Here is a 23,735-nt window from a genome sequence, read left to right on the forward strand (position 1 = left end):
TGAAGTTTTTCCCTACCACTGCAACTCTGATTAAAATATTGCCTAGGAGTGCCTTTATTTGTTTGAATACCCTGAAGAAGTCCCCCTTAAGACAAAACGCGTCAGCTGTTCTTTTCAATAAAAAATGGTTTTTAATACAATTTGAATGAAAGAAGAAACTTGAAGAACAAATGCTATGGACACGGACTTGATAATTTGTTATGTGTCTGCTTTCTGTTGTGTTTAGTGATGCACCTTTGCGACTGTTTTGAAATTGTTACAATCCTATATTGGATGGCTCTGTGGCAGTGGGTGCATTAGCAGTGTGCCCACATATCTGGTGGGGGATTTCCACCATATGTATAGTACTTAGGGATAGCGGGTCAGGTGCTGGTCTATTGCAGGGTCCACTGTCAACTTCTGTTTGACAGTCAAATTTGAAAGCTGAGACTAAAAAGGCATCTCACTATTCCAGGGGCACCTTTGTAGATTCTGTGGAGCATTAACAAAATGAAAAGGTTCTCCTTGACCTGAAATCCACAATGAAATCAACTGATCAAAAAATAGATAGTATGATGCAGTGCCTCAATCCCATGAAAGAATAATCCAGACTGACATGGAGCCAGAGTAGATGAAGGGGAACAGTGAATTTCTGACATGGAAGATGGATCCAAGACAACCAAAAACCAACTTAGTGATCTGGCAAAACCAGTATCACTTGTTTGAGGACACCGAGGTGTGCTCATGACGCCACAATGTTTGCATCATGGGCATAGTGAAGGCCACCTTGATTGAAAAAACTTTTGTTCAATCCATGGATACTGAACCTTTAGGCAGAGAAGCCTTCTAGCAATGCTTTATAGTAGAGAAAGCCCACAGATCCCATGTCTTAACCCATCACCACGTGCCTCGTTGCGTTCCATTATCGCCAAGCTATTATTAAAGTACTGTGATAGAAAGCAAACACTAAAATTAGCAAGAAAGAAAGCCCACTGGAATAGTTAGGGGACAAGGTTTGTTTCTATTGAGACTTCACGAAATCTGTTCAAGAGGTGAGAAAAGCGTTTGCTGAACCCAAGAGGGTCCCTGTGAGAGGCTGGCTTTGGCTATGCAAAGCTCTACCTGACCAAATTTAAAGCCATATTTGTGAGTTGGGGGCATTTCTCTGCTAAACCAGATGAAGTACTTAAGTTCTGAAAAAGAATGGTGAATCGAAGAGTCAATAAACTGTTACTAATTCCCGGCGAAGCTCCCAAACCTCCATGAGTGACAGAGAATATATGTTCGCTTAAATGTGAAGAATTATCGACCAAGTTTAATGCAGAGTTTTATCCCTTTGCTTCTTAATTAATTTGCAATGTTTTTATAGCTATACTTCTGTCTTTGAGGTATTGCACCATAAATGCACGACTGGATATGCACATAGGTGAAAAATACTGTCGCTTTGCTCTCTTTTCATGTTAGTTCTTCATTAAGTAATATTCGCTAGATGAAGATGATGGCTAGTGGTGGATTATGCATCCTTGTATATGTAACCTAATAACTGGAAGGCTAATGTTTTTGGGGATGCCACACTGATAGTTGGGATACCAGTGTGAGAGAGGTAGAGTTTAACACAATGACATGCATAGCAGGTCATACACTGGACATTATTTTCATTAATTATTCCAGTATTTTGTGTGATCCTCCCCAGCAGATGTCGTGGTCAGATCATGCTTCCATCGAAATCCTTATCCAGGGTCCCAGGGAGGCGAACACATCCCGCCCTGCTACTCACTGTATTAGCAGACAATGGAAGAAAATTTCTCCGGAGCTCCTCCAAGCTTCCTTTCCTGCACCTTGGGACATTGAACCAGACAATATAGAGGATGGATTAGCTACGTTCAATTCCGCTGTCACCCGCACCATTGACCAGCTTGCGCGGCTGAAATCATTCCCTAACTCCTCTAATCGTCCCCAGACAGCTTGGTTTTCAATTGAGCTCCGGGCTCATAAACGGCAGTGTAAAAAACAGGAAAGACGATGGCAGAGTACCCATGATGATGGGGATAAAGACAGATTTAAGGTCAGTCTCTCTTGCTATCACACAAACATAAACATCATGATATCAATAATAGACGAGGTAGCACCTCTGCAACTAAAAAGAGTCTCCCTGAAAGACTCTAAACCCTGGTATAACGGTATACTCAACGAGGATAGGCGCTCTCTCAGAACCGCAGAACGGGCCTGGAGGTCAATACCATCTACCAACCACCTTCTGATTCTCAGGTCAAAGAGAAACGCATATTTCCGCAAGATCAAGCGCACCAAAGTCGATTATTTCTTTGAGCTGATCAAAACCCAATCTAAGGAAGCACCTCATCGACCACAAGATGTTGAATGCTCGCAGCCAAACTGTGAAGAATTCTCCACCTTCTTCTCCCTGAAGACCGACACCATCAAGAAAGACCTCCTAAAGGACCTAACCTTATACGCGAGACCGGATACTCTTACCACTCCTGCTCCAAGTACCACGCCAGACCAACCCCCATCAAAGCCTATTCCTAAAAATAATGCAAGCTGGTCATAATTTTCCTCCTACTCTGAAGATGCTTTAGGGAAAATTCTCAGCGCATTGAACCCGTCCAACCACTCCGCTGACCCGCCTCTGGCAAACGCAGTCAAAGACCTTACTCCGCTGCTACTACCTCTCTGGTCTAAGATCATAAATAGTTCCCTTCAACAAGGATGCATCCCAGACATCCTCAAAGTAGGCATGTCTCACCTATTCTAAAAAAGCCCACAGCAGACCCCTCGGACTTAAACAACTATCACCCAATCTCCAATATCCCTACCCTAGCCAAGCTGCTGAAAAAATGTGTATATCTACAGCTAACGAAGCACATTGATTATTTTGACCTACTCAACAAACACCAATCAGGGTTCTGTGCTGGTCACAGCACAGAATCAGCCATGACACACATCATTGACGATGCGCTGCAAATACTTGACCATAATGGACCCTGTCTGCTCATCCTACTTGACCTATCTTCAGCCTTTGATATGGTTAAACACGAGAACCTCTTAGACCTCCTGAAATACAGAATGGGCCTATCTGGGGCAGTGCTAAGCTGGTTCACTTCATTTCTCCCAAACAGGACACAACAATTCAAAATTAAGAACACCCTGTCCAGACCCGTCCCAGTGACCCTGGGGGTACCGCAAGGATCAGCACTATCTCCAACACTGTTCAATCTCTTCCTGGAACCTCTAACTGAAATTCTAAAAACCTCTAACGTGCAATACCACATGTATGCAGATGATACACAGCTATACCTCAAGATACACTCCCTAGAGGACATCAAACTACTTAACACAGCTCTTAGGAACACCCAAACTTGGCTGGCAGAAAATCATCTTAAACTGAATGCCCTAAAGACTGAATTTCTTCTAATAGCCCCGCCGGCTCAAATCCTGAAAATGCAAGATTGGATCAAACATATCACGGCGTTCAACGTACAACCGACCATTGTGGACTCAGCTAAGTCACTTGGAATAACTTTAGACAGTAACCTCAACATGCAAAAACATATTAGCAATGCTACAAAGGGAGCCAACCTTCAGATGAACACATTGAGGAAATTAAAACCCTTCCTACCACACAATGACTTTAAGCAGGCAGTACAAGCTTTGGTTATACCCAGAGTTGAATATGGCTGTGTCACCCTTTGTGGCCTGCCCAAAGCATCAACCGTACCCTTTAGAGCTTCAATCAATGCGGCAGCAAGACTCATAACTGTATCTAAACATAGCTCCCACATCACCCCGGACCTTCAGTCCCTGAACTGGCTACCCCTAGATGCGAGAATTCAGATGAAAATTGCGTGCATGACGCACAGAGCTTTACATCAAAAGACCCCCAGCTATCTGGCAGAGAAACTGACTATCTCTGGTGGGACCAGATCCTCAAGAGCTCAAAAGCTGAAAAACTACTACTGAAACTACAAAAATTCCATAAGAAAAAAAAACCTATAACAGATCCTTCTCTGGGATGGCACCCAGAATTTGGAATGCCTTACCCCCAGAAATCAGACTTAACCCTTCCACTACTGCTTTTAAACATGAAGTTAAATCCATCCTCATGCCTCAGTACACATGAGTATGTTCTGTTGACTCAAGGTGGTGAAAGGCAGCTAAGCCCTTAACCACAAGACACTTATTAATGCGAAATATAACTATATTGTCTTTGTTTATTATCTTCTTTGTACTTCTGTGTGGATCTACCATTATCGCTAATATATGTAACACTTAATGTTTGTATAGCGCTCTGATATCCGCTAGGATCTTGTTCGCGCTTTATAAAACTTTCAAAATAAATAAATAAATAAAGGCTGCACTGAAGGCCTATATCGCTTCTCAGCTAGCCCGGGCTGGGAATGTTCCCAAAACCCTTTACCAAATCCTTAAGTCCTTCACCAATCCCAAGGCCTGTGATATTCTAGAGGCTCCCTCACAAACTCTGCAATAATATCGCACAACATTTTTTGCTGAAAATCGAGCTCATCTATGACAAGATCATCTCGTCAGGGAGATAGCCTCCGGGTGCTAGGGCATACGACCCGCCAGTACATGTAAATACTCAGCTGCTTGAGAAATTCCCTCAGTTGACTTTGGTAGACGTCGAAGCATTACTTCGTACAGTAAAATCTGGCTCCCTCTTGATATTATCCCAGCCAAAATCGCTGCCTCCCTGTCCTGTCATAAGATTTGTAGGTCCTAGATGGGGAATTGTAATAATCTGGCCCAAAGATTATGGGAAAAGACCCTGGAGTGCATGCATGTTTGTATATGGCATTTCTATAGTCCGGACCTATCCAAAAGGCAGCAGAGTGCTGTAAATGGTCCAAGACCGGCCTAAAGTCAACGAGTAATGGAATGGATGTAGATTTATAGAGCGCGAATTGCTGCCCGAAGGCGTCCAAGCGCAAGTAAGAGGAGAGGAGGCTGAGTTGTGGATTCTTGATGCATTGTGATGTAGTGATCTTTAAAGAGGAGAGTCTTCAAACCTTTCCTAAATTGGAGTAGCATTAGGGCAGGCCTGACAGATACGAGGATGTGGTTTCAGATCCTGGTTGCATATATAGAAAAGGACTGATATTTTATGTGTTACCTTTGTTAGTCTGTAGTCTGATGGTGTTGTGGCTGCAAGTGTGCCGAGATCCACCAGAGATGGTGAGCTTGTCTGTAAAATAAGCAGGAGTGCCGGTTGTGACAGCTTTGTAAATAATGGCTGCAGCTGAGTTTGAAGATGGCGTGGTCCGGCAAGGGGAGCAATGGAGCTCCATCAGGAAGGGGGTTGGAGGATCATATTTTTTCAGGCAAATAAGTTTGCAAATACTGCTGCACCCAGATAAACTTAATCTCCATGAATTATTGGAACAAGATCTTACACTTCAAATGTATTAACAGAGTACAGTTTATTCCGTGCTCACTGTACTAACTTTATAAATCGATAGATGTAACATGGATTGCTCTGATATCCTACATCTTGCTAAGAGATGTCCAGAGACAATTCAATACTGGAGTAAAATAAATACACGAATAGAAGACATCACAGGGCACACAATAATGCTATCTCCTTTAATATCGCTGCTACTGCATGTACAAGTGGAACATGTTTCGAAGGGAGGTTGGCTTCACTACTGTTATTAGTAGTTAAGCACAAGGTCTCCAGAGTCTGGGTGAGAGGTCCCATACCCAAGGTCGATCACTGGCTTCATGATGCCTTTTATGGTAATGAAGCTGCGGACTGTTAGGCAATGTTATTACCGCCTCAAAGTAAGCCCAAAGGCATTTGGTGCCCAAAGAGCTCAAATTTACAGCATGAGACCCAACACAGTTGGAAACAAGTTATCAGATGTGTCCTATTTGTGTCCACTGTACACGGTTGTAAGACTATCGTAATGAATCTACCTGCACAATCTAATCATGATTCATCCAGGTCACGCTTTCCACTGGCTACTACAGCGTATGAACACACCAAGGAAGGAAACATAGCATGGTCTTTATGATAATATGTATAAACTGTATTTTTTGTTCTGGTACTCCATCTGTAACTATCTAACTTTCAATAAAACTCCAATAAAGTCACAAAAGAGAGTTGCCGCCTCTCGTACACAGTGCTACCTCACCTTTGAATGAGGAAGTGATTCAAGACAATTCTCCCATGTATAATATTTAGGGAAATGTGAAAGGAGATTCCCCATTGAGTTGTATGGAGAAGAGGGTGAAAGGAGATTCTCCATTGAGTTGTATGGAGAAGAGGGTGAAAGGAGATTCCCCATTGAGTTGTATGGAGAAGAGGGTGAAAGGAGATTCTCCATTGAGTTGTATGGAGAAGAGGGTGAAAGGAGATTCCCCATTGAGTTGTATGGAGAAGAGGGTGAAAGGAGATTCTCCATTGAGTTGTATGGAGAAGAGGGTGAAAGGAGATTCTCCATTGAGTTGTATGGAGAAGAGGGTGAAAGGAGATTCTCCATTGAGTTGTATGGAGAAGAGGGTGAAAGGAGATTCTCCATTGAGTTGTATGGAGAAGAGGGTGAAAGGAGATTCTCCATTGAGTTGTATGGAGAAGAGGGTGAAAGGAGATTCTCCATTGAGTTGTATGGAGAAGAGGGTGAAAGGAGATTCCCCATTGAGTTGTATGGAGAAGAGGGTGAAAGGAGATTCTCCATTGAGTTGTATGGAGAAGAGGGTGAAAGGAGATTCTCCATTGAGTTGTATAGAGAAGAGGGTGAAAGGAGATTCTCCATTGAGTTGTATGGAGAAGAGGGTGAAAGGAGATTCTCCATTGAGTTGTATGGAGAAGAGGGTGAAAGGAGATTCTCCATTGAGTTGTATGGAGAAGAGGGTGAAAGGAGATTCTCCATTGAGTTGTGTGGAGAAGAGGGTGAAAGGAGATTCTCCATTGAGTTGTGTGGAGAAGAGGGTGAAAGGAGATTCTCCATTGAGTTGTATGGAGAAGAGGGTGAAAGGAGATTCTCCATTGAGTTGTATGGAGAAGAGGGTGAAAGGAGATTCTCCATTGACTTTCCATCGACTTGTGCCAAACAAAGTTGTGAAAGAGGATTCCCCAGTGCCATAGCTCATTGATTTATGTAGGACACAATGGTAACAAGTACCCAGAAATAGTACAAAACATTCAGGGTAAAGGTTGAAATTGTAAGAGGTCAGAATGTCTCTCTTTCAACAGTGGCGTTAAGGACTTGTACATCAGCATAATCAGTCAACGAGGAATGTAAGGCATTGGAATATTAAAAACAACTGTGTTCACTTTACAGAAACAATGCACGTATCAAACATGTATAAATATTAAATACAAAACATGCAGGTGATCCATTTTGTAAAAAAAAAAAGTGAATGTAGACTTGAACTTTTAGGTAATTAAAAGGCCGACTATGCTTTCTGAGAAGCAGAGTTCAGTATTTTGCAGACAGATGGGTTTACCTTGCAGCCTTCACAGGCATGGACACCATAATGGAATCCTGAAGCCACGTCACCACACACCTTGCACAGTAGAAGAAGGCCACTGGGATCTGGGGGAAAAGGACAAGAGACCTGTAGTGTGAGATACTGAGGCGTGACTCCTTGAGAGGCAAATCGAGAGGCAGGAGGAGCAGGAGAGAGAAAGTGAGAAGGGGCAAGAGAATGAGAAAGAGTCAGAGGGAGAAATGGATAAGCCAATGGGAGTGTGAGAAACAGAGGTGTGACTTCTTGAGAGGGAGAAAGAAGAGTGCTAGAGGAGGAGACAGTAACAGAAAAAAGAGGCAGTACAGGAGAGACGAAAAGAAATAAGGAATGGAAGAGTGAGACAGAACTGAAACCAACCAGCCAGTGTGCAATGTACTTTAGTAGAAGTCGCTGTGACACTTGGGCCCAGATTTACAAAGATGTTGCATTGGGTTTGCGATACTTTTTTAACGCAGACCCGGTGAAAAGTGTTGGGTTAGTATTTACAATCCAATAGAAATCACAATTTGTGTTGGATTGTAACCCAAAGTAACACAATGCAGCACAATGCACTGCCTTGTGTTACTCTGTGTCAAGGGGGCATTCCATGGGTGGTTCATGGGTGTTCCCATGCAACCACCCATGGGTTTTGATTTAAATCCCTATCTACACAGACTTGCAGAAACATTTTAATTTTACCAAGTATTCGGGTCTTACCCGATGCAGCCTGCATGCGCTGTCTCCTCGAGATCTATTGTATCTAAAACAAACCTAGACAGGGTTTAGAGCTTACCCATAACTTACCACTGGTTGGTGTCTTCGCTACTCTCCCTTCTTTGGCCTTCATTGGTCAGCGGCAGGTGGGCCGATTTCATTTCCCCCCTTAGGATTTTGGTTTAGTGTTAGATTCCACACACAGTAACAGCAGCTTCGAGCTGGCACATATCACATAAATGGTGCCACACAATTCCACCCTACGCCACTTTATTCCACTCTGTACCACTCCACTTTACAACACTCTACTCTATGACACTCTACTCAACTCCACTCTATGCCACTCCACTTTATGACACTATTCCACTCTATGACACTCCACGCCTCTTTACTCCACTCTACGCCACTGCACTCTACATCACTGGACGCTTCGACACTCTACACCATTCCACTCAACTTCAACCCACTCTACAATATTCTACTCTACTCCACTCTACGCCACTCCACTTTATGACACTGCACTCTGAGACACTCTTCTCTACTCCCTTCAATGACACACAACTCTACGACACTCTATGTCACTCCACTCTATGACACTCTGGTCCACTCTATGCCTCTCCACTCAACTTCACCCCACTCTACAATACTCTGCTCCACTCCACTCTATGCCACTCCACTTTACAACTCTGCACTCTAAGACACTCTTCTCTACTCCTTTCAATGGTACACAACTCTACAACACTCTACTCTATGACGCTCTACTCCACATTACTCTATGACACTCTGCTCCACTCTATGCCACTCCACTCAATGACTCTCTACGCCACTCTACTACACTTTAGGTCACTCCACTCTACAACCCTTTACTCCACTCTACGACATTCCACTCCACTCCTCTCCACTCTACAACACTCCACTTCAATCTCTTAGTAGATATGGTGTTCTTCTGCGCTCCCTGGTTAATGCAATTCAGAGAGCAACTTTACTTGTTGCACTTCATGCCTCGTTTCTTAATAAATTTGGGCCAAACAATGACAGTGTGCCCTATTACTTATAATGTGTTGCCCTCAGGGCCGATGAAAACTTAAACTGCCCTGGTGATAGTGCAGTAGTGAAAGGCAGCACTCGACCCGTATTTCAAAGGCGCGTGGGCAGCAATCCCCCAGCAGGTGGATCCAGTGAGTGACTGCACCAGTGCTTAATATAAGCAGGTGGTTTCCTGTGCTCAGCAACGGCACTTATGCTAGCCCGCCACATGGTGACACTGTTTGTCTAATTTTGTGATGAACACTATAACAGTTCTTTAATAATTCAAAATACACTAAAAATGACTAATGCCTGCAACGCAAAGCTAAAAGAACTGCTTGGGTGTGGCGGCAGGTATTAGTCATGTTCAATGTATATTAAACGTCTGGAGTGTTACACTTGTAGGGGTGTCATGCTAAGTAGTTGTTTTGGTATTGTCATTGGCAATGCTGATGGGGAAATGGGTGGTTCATGCTGCAATGGCCCCCTGACAAGGGCCCTGGCACTTATGTTTTTTACAATTAAGCACCGGACTCCACCCACCTGCAGGGGGATATCTGATAAAGTTCAGGGGTCCTTTTTCATCCCTCCAGATGGCTGCTCTCAGGGGGCGAATTGACTCTGCACAGCCATGTGGCCCACAGTTAGTGGGACACCAGACGGCCTCTTTGCGTGTGGGCGCTGAGGTAAAGTGTTTCACTCATTAGCATGGGGTCATGCCCCCATGCAAATATGGTAAGCCCTCTAAAGATAGAGTTGGCGCTGTATGTGGCTGGTCCTGTCTGTATTTTAAAGGGGCCGCGGAGCCTTCTGCGGCCCCTTCTATATTACTAGTGTGGCCAAAGGCACAAGCATGTTCGCCCTCAGGGTATTGTACGTAAAATGGCCGCAGATCGTTCAGCTTTGAGGGAATGAGGATATGTCTGAGCTCTCACTGAGCCAAAATAGTCTGACTTCTGTTAATTCCTGGCAGGATTAATGCTTGGACAGCCCCTCCTAGCATTCTATGGGATACATTCAAGGCTATAATTAGAGGGAGCACATTGCCTTGTGCGATTGGCCTTGCTAAGGTGGCCTGCCGAGGTAAAGAGAGGCATTGTCTGCAAATGTGTCATCTAGAATGTTTACTTGGTTTCCAAGTTTGGTTTCGACAAAATGCTATATAAGTAGAACTCTAAAAGCAATGAGTATCTTTGCTTGTCAAAAAAACAAGAGACAAAGGGCCTGATTACGACTTTGGTGGTGAGGCGCCGGATCCCCCCCGCCACCGCATCCTCAAAGCCATGGTCAGATCACCCACCAGATTAATAGTATCCTCCTGTCTGGCAGGCCTGTTTTTTATTACTTTTCCGTGGTGTTGCCTGCAAATGGGGACCACAATGGGAACGCCAAAAACAGTTTCTGCACAACAGGGACTGAAAAGTTCATGTCGTGCAGGAACTGATGTTCATGCACACAGAGGGGCACATGTTGTGCCCTCCTGTGTGCATCCACATGAAAAGGAGGCATAGGAGACCCTGCGAGGCCCCCTTTGTATTCTCTCCGCCACAGTGTTCTTGGAGAAGGAACCTCCATGACACCGCCAGCGTAGAGGAAGTTTATCAAGCATATTGCGGCCCACTGACCGCCGCAAGACCACCAATGAACGGCGTGTCCTTGGAGGCTGCGGCAGGGCTGTGGAGGTCCAACCGCCCAAATCATAATAGGGCAGTCAGGAGACCAGTCAGGAGACCACCACCTTGCACCCCCACGAGCCAGGCGGTTGTAATCGGGACCAAAGTGGCTAAGTTATGTGATAAGTTATAACTATCGCTTACACACTTTCATACATTTAGAAACAAGAAGGAAGATCTTGCCTCTTAAATTAAAGGAGGAATACAAAAAGTCCTTAATACAAGCAATTAATGCTAAAGCAGAATGTATAATCCAGGAAACTCTTGGGGGCTAGAGAAGTATTTTAGGAATACTATTCTAAGTAGTATGCAGAGGAGGTAGCTGTTCTTAATAGATGATATAAGGCATATCTAGAAAAATGCAATAGGACTACTTTGGGTTTTGTGACTGGGACTGCATTAAGGACAACCTTGGTCCTCAATACCCCTCTTTGCACTTTTTAATAAAGTGGCTAGCCACACGAATAAAGGTCACTTTGTGGACTACCCAACTTTTTTTAAAACTCACTTTTCGCTCACTACCTCACTTTTTCAAGCCCCTCACATATCAGCAAATCACGGCAAGGAACAAAAGATCTCCGTAAAAGAGTAACACGTGTTGTTACCCGTCAGGCATTGCAGCGCCGGCTTGACGTAGGAGCAGGAAGCCGATGATTGAAACAACATCACAAGAAGGCTGAATGAGACATGTCATCGAGCCCACTAGTTGTGTGAGGCTTCTTAGTTCCGATAAGGAACTTGCTGACTTCCTAGCAAAACCCCCCCTGCCTTCACTTAGTAATTTGGGAGAGAGACTCTATTACAGTCCTACACCTAGGGGAACTGTGTACAACCTTTGCTGCTTGTTCTTTGGACAGGTACACTGGACCCCTTTAAACATTGTCCCTTTTCGTCCCCCTCTTTGTTCATATACACATCTAGGTGCGTCACTTTGTAAACCCCTGCGCCACATTATGCCTGCGCCAGGTATAATGTATGCAGGGTGGGCGTTTTGATGCTAGTAAGCCTCGTAGGAGTGACGCAGTGAAATCTAAGAGATTTCACTGCGTCATTTCGAGGACGCAAATGCATCAATATCTTACGCCTGCCTCACAGCAGGCGTAAGACTGATGCAGGCACATTTGAAATGGGACTTGCCCATGTGAAATGACCCATTGATCGAGTTGTGTCACTTTCGTGACAGACTCCAACAATGCGTCATTTTTGCGCCTACAGATGCGTCAGAAATACTGACATATCTGTAACTCCTTGCGACATGATGCGTCATACTGTAAATATGACGCATCCAGCATGTTGCAAGGAGGGCACAATGAAAAGTGACGCATCGCTGGTTTTACGCAGCGATGCGTCACTTTTCATAAATGAAGCCCCAGGTGTCTACTTCTAGTCTTCTTTAGCAGGCAGCTCTCTGAGTGCTCACGCATATAGGTGGTAGCCATACAGATGGAGATTGTATTTTGTGACCGATTACCACTGGTTGAGCACAACAGTGTTCTCTCCCAGATCATTCTGTGAGCTCCCACTTAGATTACTTATGCATTATATTGTAAAAATAAGTTGCTTACAAGCTTTTGCATTTTTGTTAGTTTTCAGCACTTTCTACATCTCCTCTGAAAGACACCAGTGTGATATTCTAGAGGGTGTGAGGTAAGCACATTTTACCTTTACAAAGGAAAATGGTATTATAATAAGTAGGCTTGAAAAGCATTTATCCTATTTTGAAAAACTGTATTTAATACTAGGCTAATGTCTCATCAATGTAAAGTTTGTAAGGTTATGTTTTTACTTGTTGAGTACTCTACCAGCCTTTCCGTTTATAAAAATATGAAATAAATAGGCAAATAAAAATGGAGATGCAGGTTTCAAATGAACCTGTGGAATTTTAACTGCAAGAATGAACTTTCTGCATTGTGAGCTCGCTGTTGCTTTAGGTCTCAATTTCAAAGGAAGTAGTGGCAGAGAGGAGGAGGGTAACTGGCTAGTCAATATAAACAGAGATCCTAAAAAGCTTAAAAATGAACAGTTCCAAAGAGAATGATCTGGAGATCTTCACAGCAATACAGTACTATGTTAAAAGTATACATAGTTTAACAGAGATTATATGTTTAAATGCCTCTCATAATTATAGTTTCAAAGTACATAAACAATCAACATTTTCTTTCAGAAAGGTTTAACAAAATAATATTAAACTGAATTAAATTAATGTTGGAAATTAATTTTAAATTTCCCCTGAAGGTCTGCTTGAAGACAAAAACGAAGCTCTGTATCACCATAAACATAGGATGTGGTCAACCTGTGTTTAGATTTTAACATGTGCCCCCCACTAAGAGTAAAAGATTAAAATTACACCTTTCAGGAGATGGTGTGGCGACCTTTTTTAAAGCAACAGAATGGGAGTCAAATCAAGTATTGTTAATAATATCAATGAAAAGCTATGACAAGTTTTGATAAAAGACGAAGAACATCAAACATTCATCTGCAGTAAATACATTTGAAAACATACACACAGTGTGTACTCCTTATGAAGCAACATCATTCTACTGCTAGTAGAACACCATGGGCCTGATTCTCAAAGCTAAACGTACACTCTGGTGTAACTTTACGACTGTTTTGGAATACACAAAACTGCATTTTAAAGCTACGTTTATGAGTGCGGAGACTTCGCGTTCGGGGCGGAGAACTCCACACACAAAAAGATAGGCATGTTTTATTGTTTTATGTGTAGAGTTCTCCGCGCCCTTAAATTTAGTATTAAAATGCAATTTTGTGAATTTCAAAAGAAATGTAAACTTACATCAGACTGTAAGTTTACCTTGGTGAATCAGGCACCATATTGTTAATCTACTGGTGGTACCAATGGTTAGCATCAGAGAGAGAGAACTGCTACTTGTAAAATGCACACACGTATTTATTTCTCTCAGTGTTCCAATATGCCATACTTACTTCTCATAACTTTGCTAAAACTTTTTGTGTGCAACTCAGCGCTTGAATAAGCTGCCTTCTGATTTAGCTGCTGCGGCCCCTTGGTGGTGAGGCTACACTTTTTGGAGGACACACCGTTGCTTCCACTGTGGCAGCTGCTTTCAGAGGTGGAGCTGCCGGGCGAGGGTGGCGAGGAGGAGCTTTGGAAGCTGCAGTCAGAGGGCTCACTTACACAGGAGGCTGGACTGGCGGAACCACTGGAGGAACTCATTGAGGCAATCACAACACCTGAAAGAAGAAGACCAGGCCATGAGATGCTGAACAATGATACAAACTTGCTCCTTAATGGAGGCCATTTTGGGATGGTTTCATTAGAAGACTTCGCTTGAGGCACAACATATCTTAATGGAGGCCATTTTGGGATGGTTTCATTGGACGTATCCCTTTACTAGAGGTACAACATACGTTAATGGAGGCCATTTTGGGATGGTTTGATTCGACAACTTCCCTTTGCTAGATGCACAACATACTCATCATAGTTTGGGTCAGCATTCAAACATCATATTGGCAGCATGTCTTCCCAAATGACCTAAAATGCCCTCACCTGTTTAAGTGCAACATCTTTATCCTCCACTACCTTACAATGCTTTGCTAATTGGCCGCAAATCAATATTGGATGATTGATTTGCCTATCTAACAATGCATTCACCAGTTGTGAAGAATATAGGTGGATTCCAAACGCTGACAATACTTTTAAGAGGTGAGGACCATATTGCTGGGCTCAAGTAGCTTACAATGCCTTCACCACTTAGATATATTAGTAGACCGTAACAGCTGATAATAAACAAACCCATTTCATATTCAAATGTTCTAATCAAATATCCGTTAACACAGACCAACTCCACCAGCTCACAATGTTTACAATCTTCAAAAATAGCACTGGTCTTTTCAGAAAACTTGCAAAGAGTAAATAACATTCTGTTGCCCAGGTAACTCTTTAGTTCAGTTTACATTCATAGAAAAAATGAAACAATTTAACAGATATTTTATGTTACACTATAAAATGTGTTTACAACAAGCATGGGAAGAATGGGGCATAAGAATTCATACAAAGATAACATTATACAACTATAGTGAAAAGTTGAGAAACAACAAATGTTATAATGAATATTATTAAAGGGACTAATTACAATTAATCTATATAATATTCTAATTCAACCTAAAAATATAATTGATTAAAATATATTTTAAAAAATTAATGTTGGGAGCTCCATTGAAGACAATGTAGTGGCTCTGGGCTTATAATGACTGGTATAAGCCTTCTGCTCCCACATTCCAATATTTGTCTTCATGTTTCTCCCTTTTTAATTAAAGACTTTCTACCGTCAGTGGATGGAATGTTCACGTAGCCTTAGAGCCCTTCTACGTGAGGAAAACCTAGAGAGAAGACTATGGGTTAATATCATTCATTTTGTTTAATAAATTTCAAAATTTACATCTAGAATTAAACACAGCTAAAAAATGGCAAACTAGGTTGTTTCCAAAGTTGTTCTTACTATGGAAAAGTCATTGAGAAAAATTAAATATTATAAAAATCTACAAAAAAGAAATTATGCTCAAACTTAAAATGAATTTATATTAATATTTGAAATACACATATTTTTAGAAATGTATTATAATGTTTAATAAACTTTTTTTTTCATTTTCCCTAAACTTTACCATTTGGAGATTACCTCGACTGTGAAGTCTCGCTAAGGTAAAGTAGAACAAAAGTAGAACAAAAAGTTTTTAAAAAATGCATTTAACTCAATCAATTTTAGTACAGATATGTTTATGATAAATAGTAATTTCATTTAATATATGTATATTGAATGTAGAAAAAAATAAAAAATGGGGCATCACTATTAATTTAATTTTGAATTAAAACTTTGATCATTTGACAATATTAAATAAATCTGAAGTTTAAATTAAAAAAATATTCCAAATTAAGGTGAAAATATATTTCTATTATGCATTAATAATTATTAAAATTATTGCACAGAATTGATTAACAGTAATTGAATTATATTTTAATAAAAGCCAACTAATTAACATTAATTTATAAACTCAAGTAAGTTTGTTAAATATTTTATCATGAAATAAATGTGTTTGAATTTTTAGATTTTTTAACATTAAATTACATATATTTATATGTTTAAAATCTTAATGAATTTAGTTTAACATTATTTACTAGGATTTTTTTTTAGTATTCAGGTCCTCGAGTCCAATACTTTCTAGGGAAGGTTGGTGTAGTACCAGTGGTTGGCCATGTGTGGTGCTGGACTTTCTCCAGTTCTGAGCTGGTGTAATTTACAACTGTTTTGGAACAATTTTGGCTGTAGTAACTTCAGAAGTGCAGTTTGTGAACAGTAACAGGTGTACACTTTTATGGGGGGTGCATGCCCTCCCTAAAACCCTCCCTAATCCTCCCTAAGCCCCTCCGTACTCCTACCTAACCCCCTTCCACTTAGTAATAAGTATAAGCCTTTTTCCAGCAGCTCCGCCTGGCCTTGCCTACATTTACGACTAAGGTCCTGATTACGATGTTGGGGACAGCGTTGCAGAATCGGGACAGGTTGGTCGGCGGTCCCGACCACAGCATTACAATGCGACCACACATGGTGCGGTTGCATACTCCCACTTCTCTTTGGGAGCTTTACAGCAGCTGTAAACCAACCGTAGCACAAGCTCCCATAGAGAAATGGGAGAATCTGTTAATCCCTGCACACGGTGCAGGGATTATTAGGAAGGCATCATAGGTGCCTCCTCAGCCCCTAATCAGATGCCACAGGTTAAGGGGGCCTTGCTAGGGCCCCCCAATGTCGCTTTCCGACTGGCTTTTCATGTTGGAAAGCCAGACATGGAAAGCCTGTCGGAAACAGACATCATAATCCCTACTGCAGAAACGCCGTTTTTAAGGATTACGGACATGCCTCCGACTGACTCCTTGAGCCTGTCGGAATCCAGCAGGAATGACCGGCTGGTTTAACTTTCGACCGCCTCCATCGTAATGCGGCGGCCGAAAGTGAAACCCGGGATGAGCCCCGGAAAGCCTCCGACCGCCGGGTCTCATCGTAATGAGGCCCTAAATAGTCAACTTATATGTATGGGGATCTCCCCATAGAAAAGGCATGAGAGGTGGAAGGAGAGATTTACAATTGTATGTTTCTGAACAACATTTTATAGTACTTTGCTAAGACTACTGTAGTACTACAACACATACAACAAAATGTGATTTGACCACAAATATTATTCAAACATTCTACTACTAGCAATAAGAGAAATAGGGAACCTACAATATATTTCAGAATTGGAAAGGCAAGTCTAACAGCAAAATGAGATTGATTATTTTTTTCAAAACTGATTTCCAAAACTAACTGACACTATTAAAGAAAAATAGCATGTGTAACAAGTTTCCTTTCTAAGACTTACAAGATGATAAACTATTTTGAGCCTCTGAAAACCTGCAAAACTTAACAGTTGACTTCAAAAACTTGTAATAAAGGATAGAACAACACTTTTGTAATGTTGGATGGTTTACATTTTTTAAATATGCTATCCCAAATATTATCCCGTAAAGAATTAGGCCTGAAAATCTGCTTACGAATCATATTCAAATTTTATGATGCAGATTATTATTCCATTTAGGGGCTGATTCAGATCTCGGTCGGAAGGGCACCGAATCAGGTTTGGCATTAGCGGATCCGATTCAGAGGCTGAATTTCCGTCCGAGTCGTACACGGGTCTGGACGTCGAAGTACGATGCGAACAAGCGCAAAATCTCTGTCCAAATCGTTTCCGGGTCCGAACCGCTCCATACGACTCGGTCACAAGCAAACCATGGCGTGCAATGGAGACATTTCACGACCGAGCTAGTACGATGCTCGATTCGGACAGCCGGATCGAGTGGGAGCCTCCGGCTCGCAATAGCTCCCGGAGTTGGACTTCGGGGGTGACGTACTCACGACCACTGAGGCTCTGCCGGCCGCATAACAAGTGTGACAGTCAGACTGCCACGAGATCACCAGCTGTGCGAGGTATGTGATCTGTGGCCCTTTGATCCGTGGATACTTTGGGGCAAGTGTGCTCTCCAAACATTGAGGTTCTGTTAGGGGTTTGGACCATGTGCCCGGCAACTATGAGGGGGCGCGGTGACCCCAAACAAAAAAAGCTTTCCGCACCAGCCAGGGTGCTGAGGAACCACCATTTCCTCTCTGAGACATCGCACAGTGACACTGTCCCACAGCCCTCGATGGTGCCTCCTCCATCATGGCTGAGCTACATGCCGGATTCAAATCAATAGATGCCTGCTTTGACACTCTTAATAGTTGACTAGAAAATATGGACAAACTCACAAACCGCCACACGACACAACTGGGCAGAGCAGAACACAAAAAAAATATATGGAAAAATACAGACGGAAATAAATACCATAAAACCGGGAGCCCTACTTATACGGTATCACGGCCATAAGGCACGACATTGGTGATACCCCGAAAATACACTACATGATACAGTCTTCAAGTCAGAACTCGGAGACACTATTAACTAATATTTTGCAATAAACGCTGGGTCAGTAAACATGCCACGCTGTTGGTGGTCTTTAAGGCATAGAACCGCTGTGTTTGTATTGTCAAACATTCGGATGTTCTTCCGAGCATTTGAGGGGACTTGTCTAGGGTAAAGAAGGAGCTACGGGATATTGACCTAGCCACAATGGATGGTACAACAACTCGCCCAACTCCATAATCACTCTAAATTATTGTAAGATATACATGACCTGGCACACCACAATGTTGCCTAAACGGGTAAATATGCCAGAGCTCGTCAATATGGAGAGGGGGAGACACCAGGCAGCACACTGTTGTGGCTCTTGCATCCTATCATAATAATTATGTGATGAGCCTTCTCGCTGATGATGGTACAACTACAGTTGAAAATGCTGCTGTCGCACAAACGTTCCTACCCTATTATCATTAACTATATACAACCCGTGCATCCGGACACTCTGCAACGATTGCTTAGTACTTAGCTGAGGTGGCCATGGTGCTTGTTAGTGGCCCCAGTCACTTGTGCGGAAACAGCACAGGCTATCAATGCCCTGAGTGATCCTAAGCCTCTTGGTCTGCATGAACTCAAGGGTAATTTTTACAAAGCTTAAAAAACACATTCTGTCTCCCGTCCTGCTGGAGGTGTATGCTGAATCACTTAAAAAAATCTGTTGGTGACTACTGGAGCTGTCTGTCGGAAGCTGCGTGAGCGTGAAGCTGCGAGGAGAGCGTAGAGCGTTGTGCTCTGAGGCCGGCGTGCCCGAGGCTCCAAGACTGGCGGTTCTAGCGGCATGTGATGTAAATAACAATGCCCACTAATGCCATGTGTTCTCTTAATGCAGATAAAGGTACTGCAAGCCCTTACCTGTGCGAGCCTCCATGCCGCCTCGGCTGGGGGTAGCACGGCCCTCTGGTTGGTCTTCTCTGCAACCCCCTCCTCAGTGTCAGTACCTCGTGCCTGTCATGGCCCTCCCTGCCTCTGCAGGGCTGCCCGGCTGCCTCCTACTGTCTATGCGCCTCTCTCTGGATTAATTCATACACAGCAGGGGGGGGGGGGCATTGCCGAGCTAAGAGAGTTCTTCCAGGTCCTTCTGGGTCACTGCCTCCGCTCCTGAAGTGGGGTGACCGGGCCCCCCATGTTGCTGTGAATCATTTCGTGCCTCTTCATACGCAGCGATAGTGAACGCTCCCTCATGCCAGAGATTGCATCCCGGGAGTCCCCGAGACAAGCCCCTTTTGGCGCTAATAGGCTAAGTTCTAAGGGCTTCCAGGACTATGAGCGCTGTACTGTGAGTGTGAGTGCAAAAACCGTACTCTGCGAAAGCAGAGAGTGAGTCCCGGTAAGCAGCAGAGGCGGCCCGGCTAGTTCTGGGTGCAGCCTGCTGCCTAACCGGTTGATCCCCACTCGCTTGTGCTCCAGCTGCACTAGTCCCCACTCTGCTTTACTAGGGGGTGGAATCTTGGAGTACCTTTGGAGAATCCGTGGAGGCCCCTGCAGGGAGATTTCACGCCTGTACACCTAAATACACCTATGGCAACAAATTCCCTTAATAAAGTAGTAGTAAAAGCTCAAGTTCACAATGTTCCTTTTACCGAACAGGTAAACGTGACCTCTACCCAAATGATAACGCAGCCTGAATTGAACTCTGCACACCAAAAGGAAGATACTCTTTGGGACACATCTAATTGTAGTAAGCCCCCAAATGGAAATGATAGTGATGCTTCTGTGATCTGTTTGGTGGAACTGCTTGCAAATCAAGTGAATCAATGTTCTTCTATATCTCGGTCACTTTAGATTGGGCCTGAGAAGATACGAGAAAGTCTATGTTTGCCGGTTCTTGCGATATCAAATAATAAAAGTATTTTAAGCCCATTTGGTCTAGGGATATGTGGTGATGACCAGATATTGGATGATCATTCAATTTTAATCCTGTCAAAAAGTAAAACCATAAATAGTCAACTTGGTGGTCAGACCATTGGTCAAGTAGATAATTCGCTGACCTCTGCAGACCTCTAGTTCTTAGATAAATATGATATTTCACCTATTTCGGATGATCCTCCTACAATGTGTAAAACCACTGATAATATTGGTGTTTAAAAAAGTCTGCTAAATACACTGAATGTTATAACTACTGCACTTGAGTTTCATTCAAACAAGCTTGAAATCCAGGTAGAAGTTCTAAACACACTAGCAGTCTATGTGGCCGGTATTGATGCAAAATTACAAAATTTGACAGGTTTGGTGGTTAAGGCCCAGACTGAGGTTAATGATCAATTAATAAGATGTACATGTTCTCACATTTTGGATAATATGTCTGATCTCCCTAAAATAGTAGGTTCACTTGTTGAGGAAGGGAAAAAAACAGTTGGGAATCGCCCCCACCCTCCCCCCGGACGTCGGAAAGGCGTTTGACTCGCTGGAATGGTCGTTTCCATGGGTGACGCTGGGTGAGGTAAAAACAGTGTTTCTATAACAAATGAAAAAACAAAAGATATCCATTAAGTCGCTCATTTAAACAAAGTAAAACCAGAAAACCTGGATAAGTTGCCGCTTGCTACTTACATTATGTGATCTTAGACCAATATTTTGTTTCAGCAAAACCTTTTCTTTATTATTTTAATAAACCACATTCAAATATGTGAGTTCAGAAAACCAGTTATACAAAACCTACGATGTTGGATTTAATAGACTGCGATATTGCCCTATAACAATCAGGGCCATGTACAGGGTTGCCAAGGCAACCGACTTACCTCTTATTTACTAATGGATAATACTTAAAACTGTCACTTTTAACAAGTATTTCTCACTGCAGTGCTATAACGTGCTGCAGTGCTATAATGTGATGGATTCACGTCAACGCTTCCACATGTCAAAACACTTGTATTGAATGCTGAAGATGCGTCGTGACATTTGGCGTGCTGTTTGTTCAATGATTTGCAGGGTGTTATGTTGTGAATTACATGTATATTACTTTAATACTGTTCATTCCACATTCCATTCCGAGTGTTCCTTTTAGATGTATTCTAACGTGTTCAGTTACTTCTTACTGCTGACCTGTCTGGCTGTGTACCTGCTCTGCTATTGCATTAAATCCACTTTCTATTTAATTGATGTGTGGTTCATCAATTCAACAACTGGCGACGATCGGGATAATTTTTTTACCTTACTGAAGAAGCCTGTATACCGCTTTTATATATAATTTTTGGAACCCAAATTTTCTAGAGTGGACAACGTGGAGCAGAGACGACGTTACTACAATAGGACAGCGCGCTGAGGACGGTAATCCTTTTAACACGTGAAATTCTGGTGAGCGACTATTTATTTATAAAGAAATATATGAATAGTCTGTAACTTTGGATATGCTGCTCGCGCTAGTGCATCAGCGCTCGAGCACTCACCGTTACTGGATTCAAAGCGCAGATCGAATGCGCGTGTCCTCTAGCCTAGAAGTTCTCTTTGAGAGTCGCGCTGCTTCCCTGTGACGTCATACGTTCACTGCGAACGTGCCGCATCACTCTATGCGTAGCGGCCATTTTGGATTGGGCAGGCCTACTCGTTATGAATAAAAGAAAAACGGAAGACGTTTTTTGTATTTTAACTTGCCGATTTCAACACCTGAAGTCGGAATTACAAAGCGGTTACAGGTAACCTTTCTTGAACGCTTGGAACAACGCTACTTATCTAATTTTTAGACACTTTTAAGAATATCAACATTTTTAAAACAATTGGTGGTGAAGACTGGACAGTGTAAAAAAAGGACTTGTGTTAATCTTCTCATTACTCACTGAACAATTCCACCACAAAACAGCTTTACCGCTTAGTGATAACTTACCTCAGCAAGCATCAATTATTTATTAATTCTTAATTTTACGTCAACATGAGTCAACAAACATTTTCTTTAAGTAACCCTCAGGAATTCTGGTGCAAAGGTTCTGAACCAACTTTGAAATGGCTGGAATGGAAAGACTATTTTCTTAATTATATAGAGACTGTAGATTCCGATGGTAAAATGTCTGCTGATCAAAAGAAACGTATTCTTTTACATTCCTTGGGTCCAAAAGGGCTCAAATGTTATAACCAAATGAACAAGCCCATTGTAGGGGGAGGGGATAGTAACGTTTTTACAGTAGCTCTATCCAATTTAGACAAATATTTCTCCCCGAAGGTATGTATGGGCATTACACGTTACAAATTTTTCCAAAGAAAACAGTCAAAAAATGAATCCGTGGATGACTATGTTGGAGAGTTAAAAAAAATGGGTAAAGATTGCGCTTTTGGGGGTTTACTGGAAGATTTGGTTCGTGATCAGGTTGTAATGCACGCTAATAATCCTGCAATTCAGGAACGTCTTTGGATGAATGGTGATGCTTGTCTAGAAGACATCCTAGCATTAGTTCGTAAAGCTGAGTCTTCTAGTAGATGTGCGAGTGCTCTAAAATCAGAAAGTGTCAATAAAGATGTAGTGGCTAAAATTGATACAAGCTCAAGAAAAAACAGTAATTTTAAACAAAAGAATGAAACATGGGCAAAGCCTAAGTATAGTAATGAACCTCCCAAATGTTATAGGTGTGGTAGTTTAGAACATTTGGCGTTTGCCAAGTCGTGTCCTGCCAAAAAGAGTAAATGTGGTGCTTGTGGACTGTATGGTCACTACACTAAGGCATGTAGAAGAAGGACAAAGACTGTCAAGTGTATTCAAGAGGACCTTGCCTCTGAGGAAAACACTTCTAGTGATGAGGACCAAGCATCAGATTGTGCTATAGTCTTGAAGAAGAAACTACTCCTCAACATCAGGGATGGTTGTTTGCTTGTTGATAACAAACCTGAATGTTGGATACATATAGGAGGTGTGCGTATCAAAGTATATGCTGATTCTGGTTCGCCCTATACAATTGTAAACGAAGATATATGGCGTAATACATTTGTGGACAAAGTTGGTCCAAAACTGTCACCTCCAGATATTGAACCAGAAGGTTATAATGGTGGGAAGATAGACATTGTAGGTTTTCGTTGGCTAAAATTTGAGTTCAAGAACCGTAGATCATATGGCAAGATGTATGTATCAAAAAAAGGTCCATCAGTTTTAGGGTGGAAAGACCAGGGAGATCTACATATTATTCTTGACCCCAACTCAGTGGAAAAAGTATTAGTTATGGATGAAGGTACCAAAACAGGTGAGGAACTATTAAAAAAAATTCCTGCAGTTTTTCAAAAGACAATTGGCAAATTAATAGATTTTGAACACAAGATAATTTTAAAGGATTCTGCTGTACCTAAGATCCACAAAGTTAGAAATGTGCCAATCGCTTTACGAAAAGACGTTGCAACAGAACTTGAGAAATT

The 23,735-nt window shown here is 42.3% G+C and overlaps 1 protein-coding gene across 1 annotated transcript in view; it reads right to left on the reverse strand.

The window, feature by feature from the left end:
- NR1D2 (nuclear receptor subfamily 1 group D member 2) overlaps window positions 1-23,735 on the reverse strand; it is a 67,911-nt gene that overhangs the window by 39,698 nt on the left and 4,478 nt on the right. The window contains exons 2-3 of the mRNA XM_078664452.1: window positions 13,824-14,090; window positions 7,465-7,553 (exon numbers count right to left, since the gene is read on the reverse strand). Coding sequence (XP_078520578.1) covers window positions 7,465-7,553; window positions 13,824-14,090 — 356 coding nt within the window. The remainder of the gene's footprint in view (window positions 1-7,464; window positions 7,554-13,823; window positions 14,091-23,735) is intronic.

Source organism: Lissotriton helveticus, chromosome 10 (genome assembly GCF_964261635.1).
Source record: "Lissotriton helveticus chromosome 10, aLisHel1.1, whole genome shotgun sequence".
NCBI lineage: Eukaryota > Metazoa > Chordata > Amphibia > Caudata > Salamandridae > Lissotriton > Lissotriton helveticus.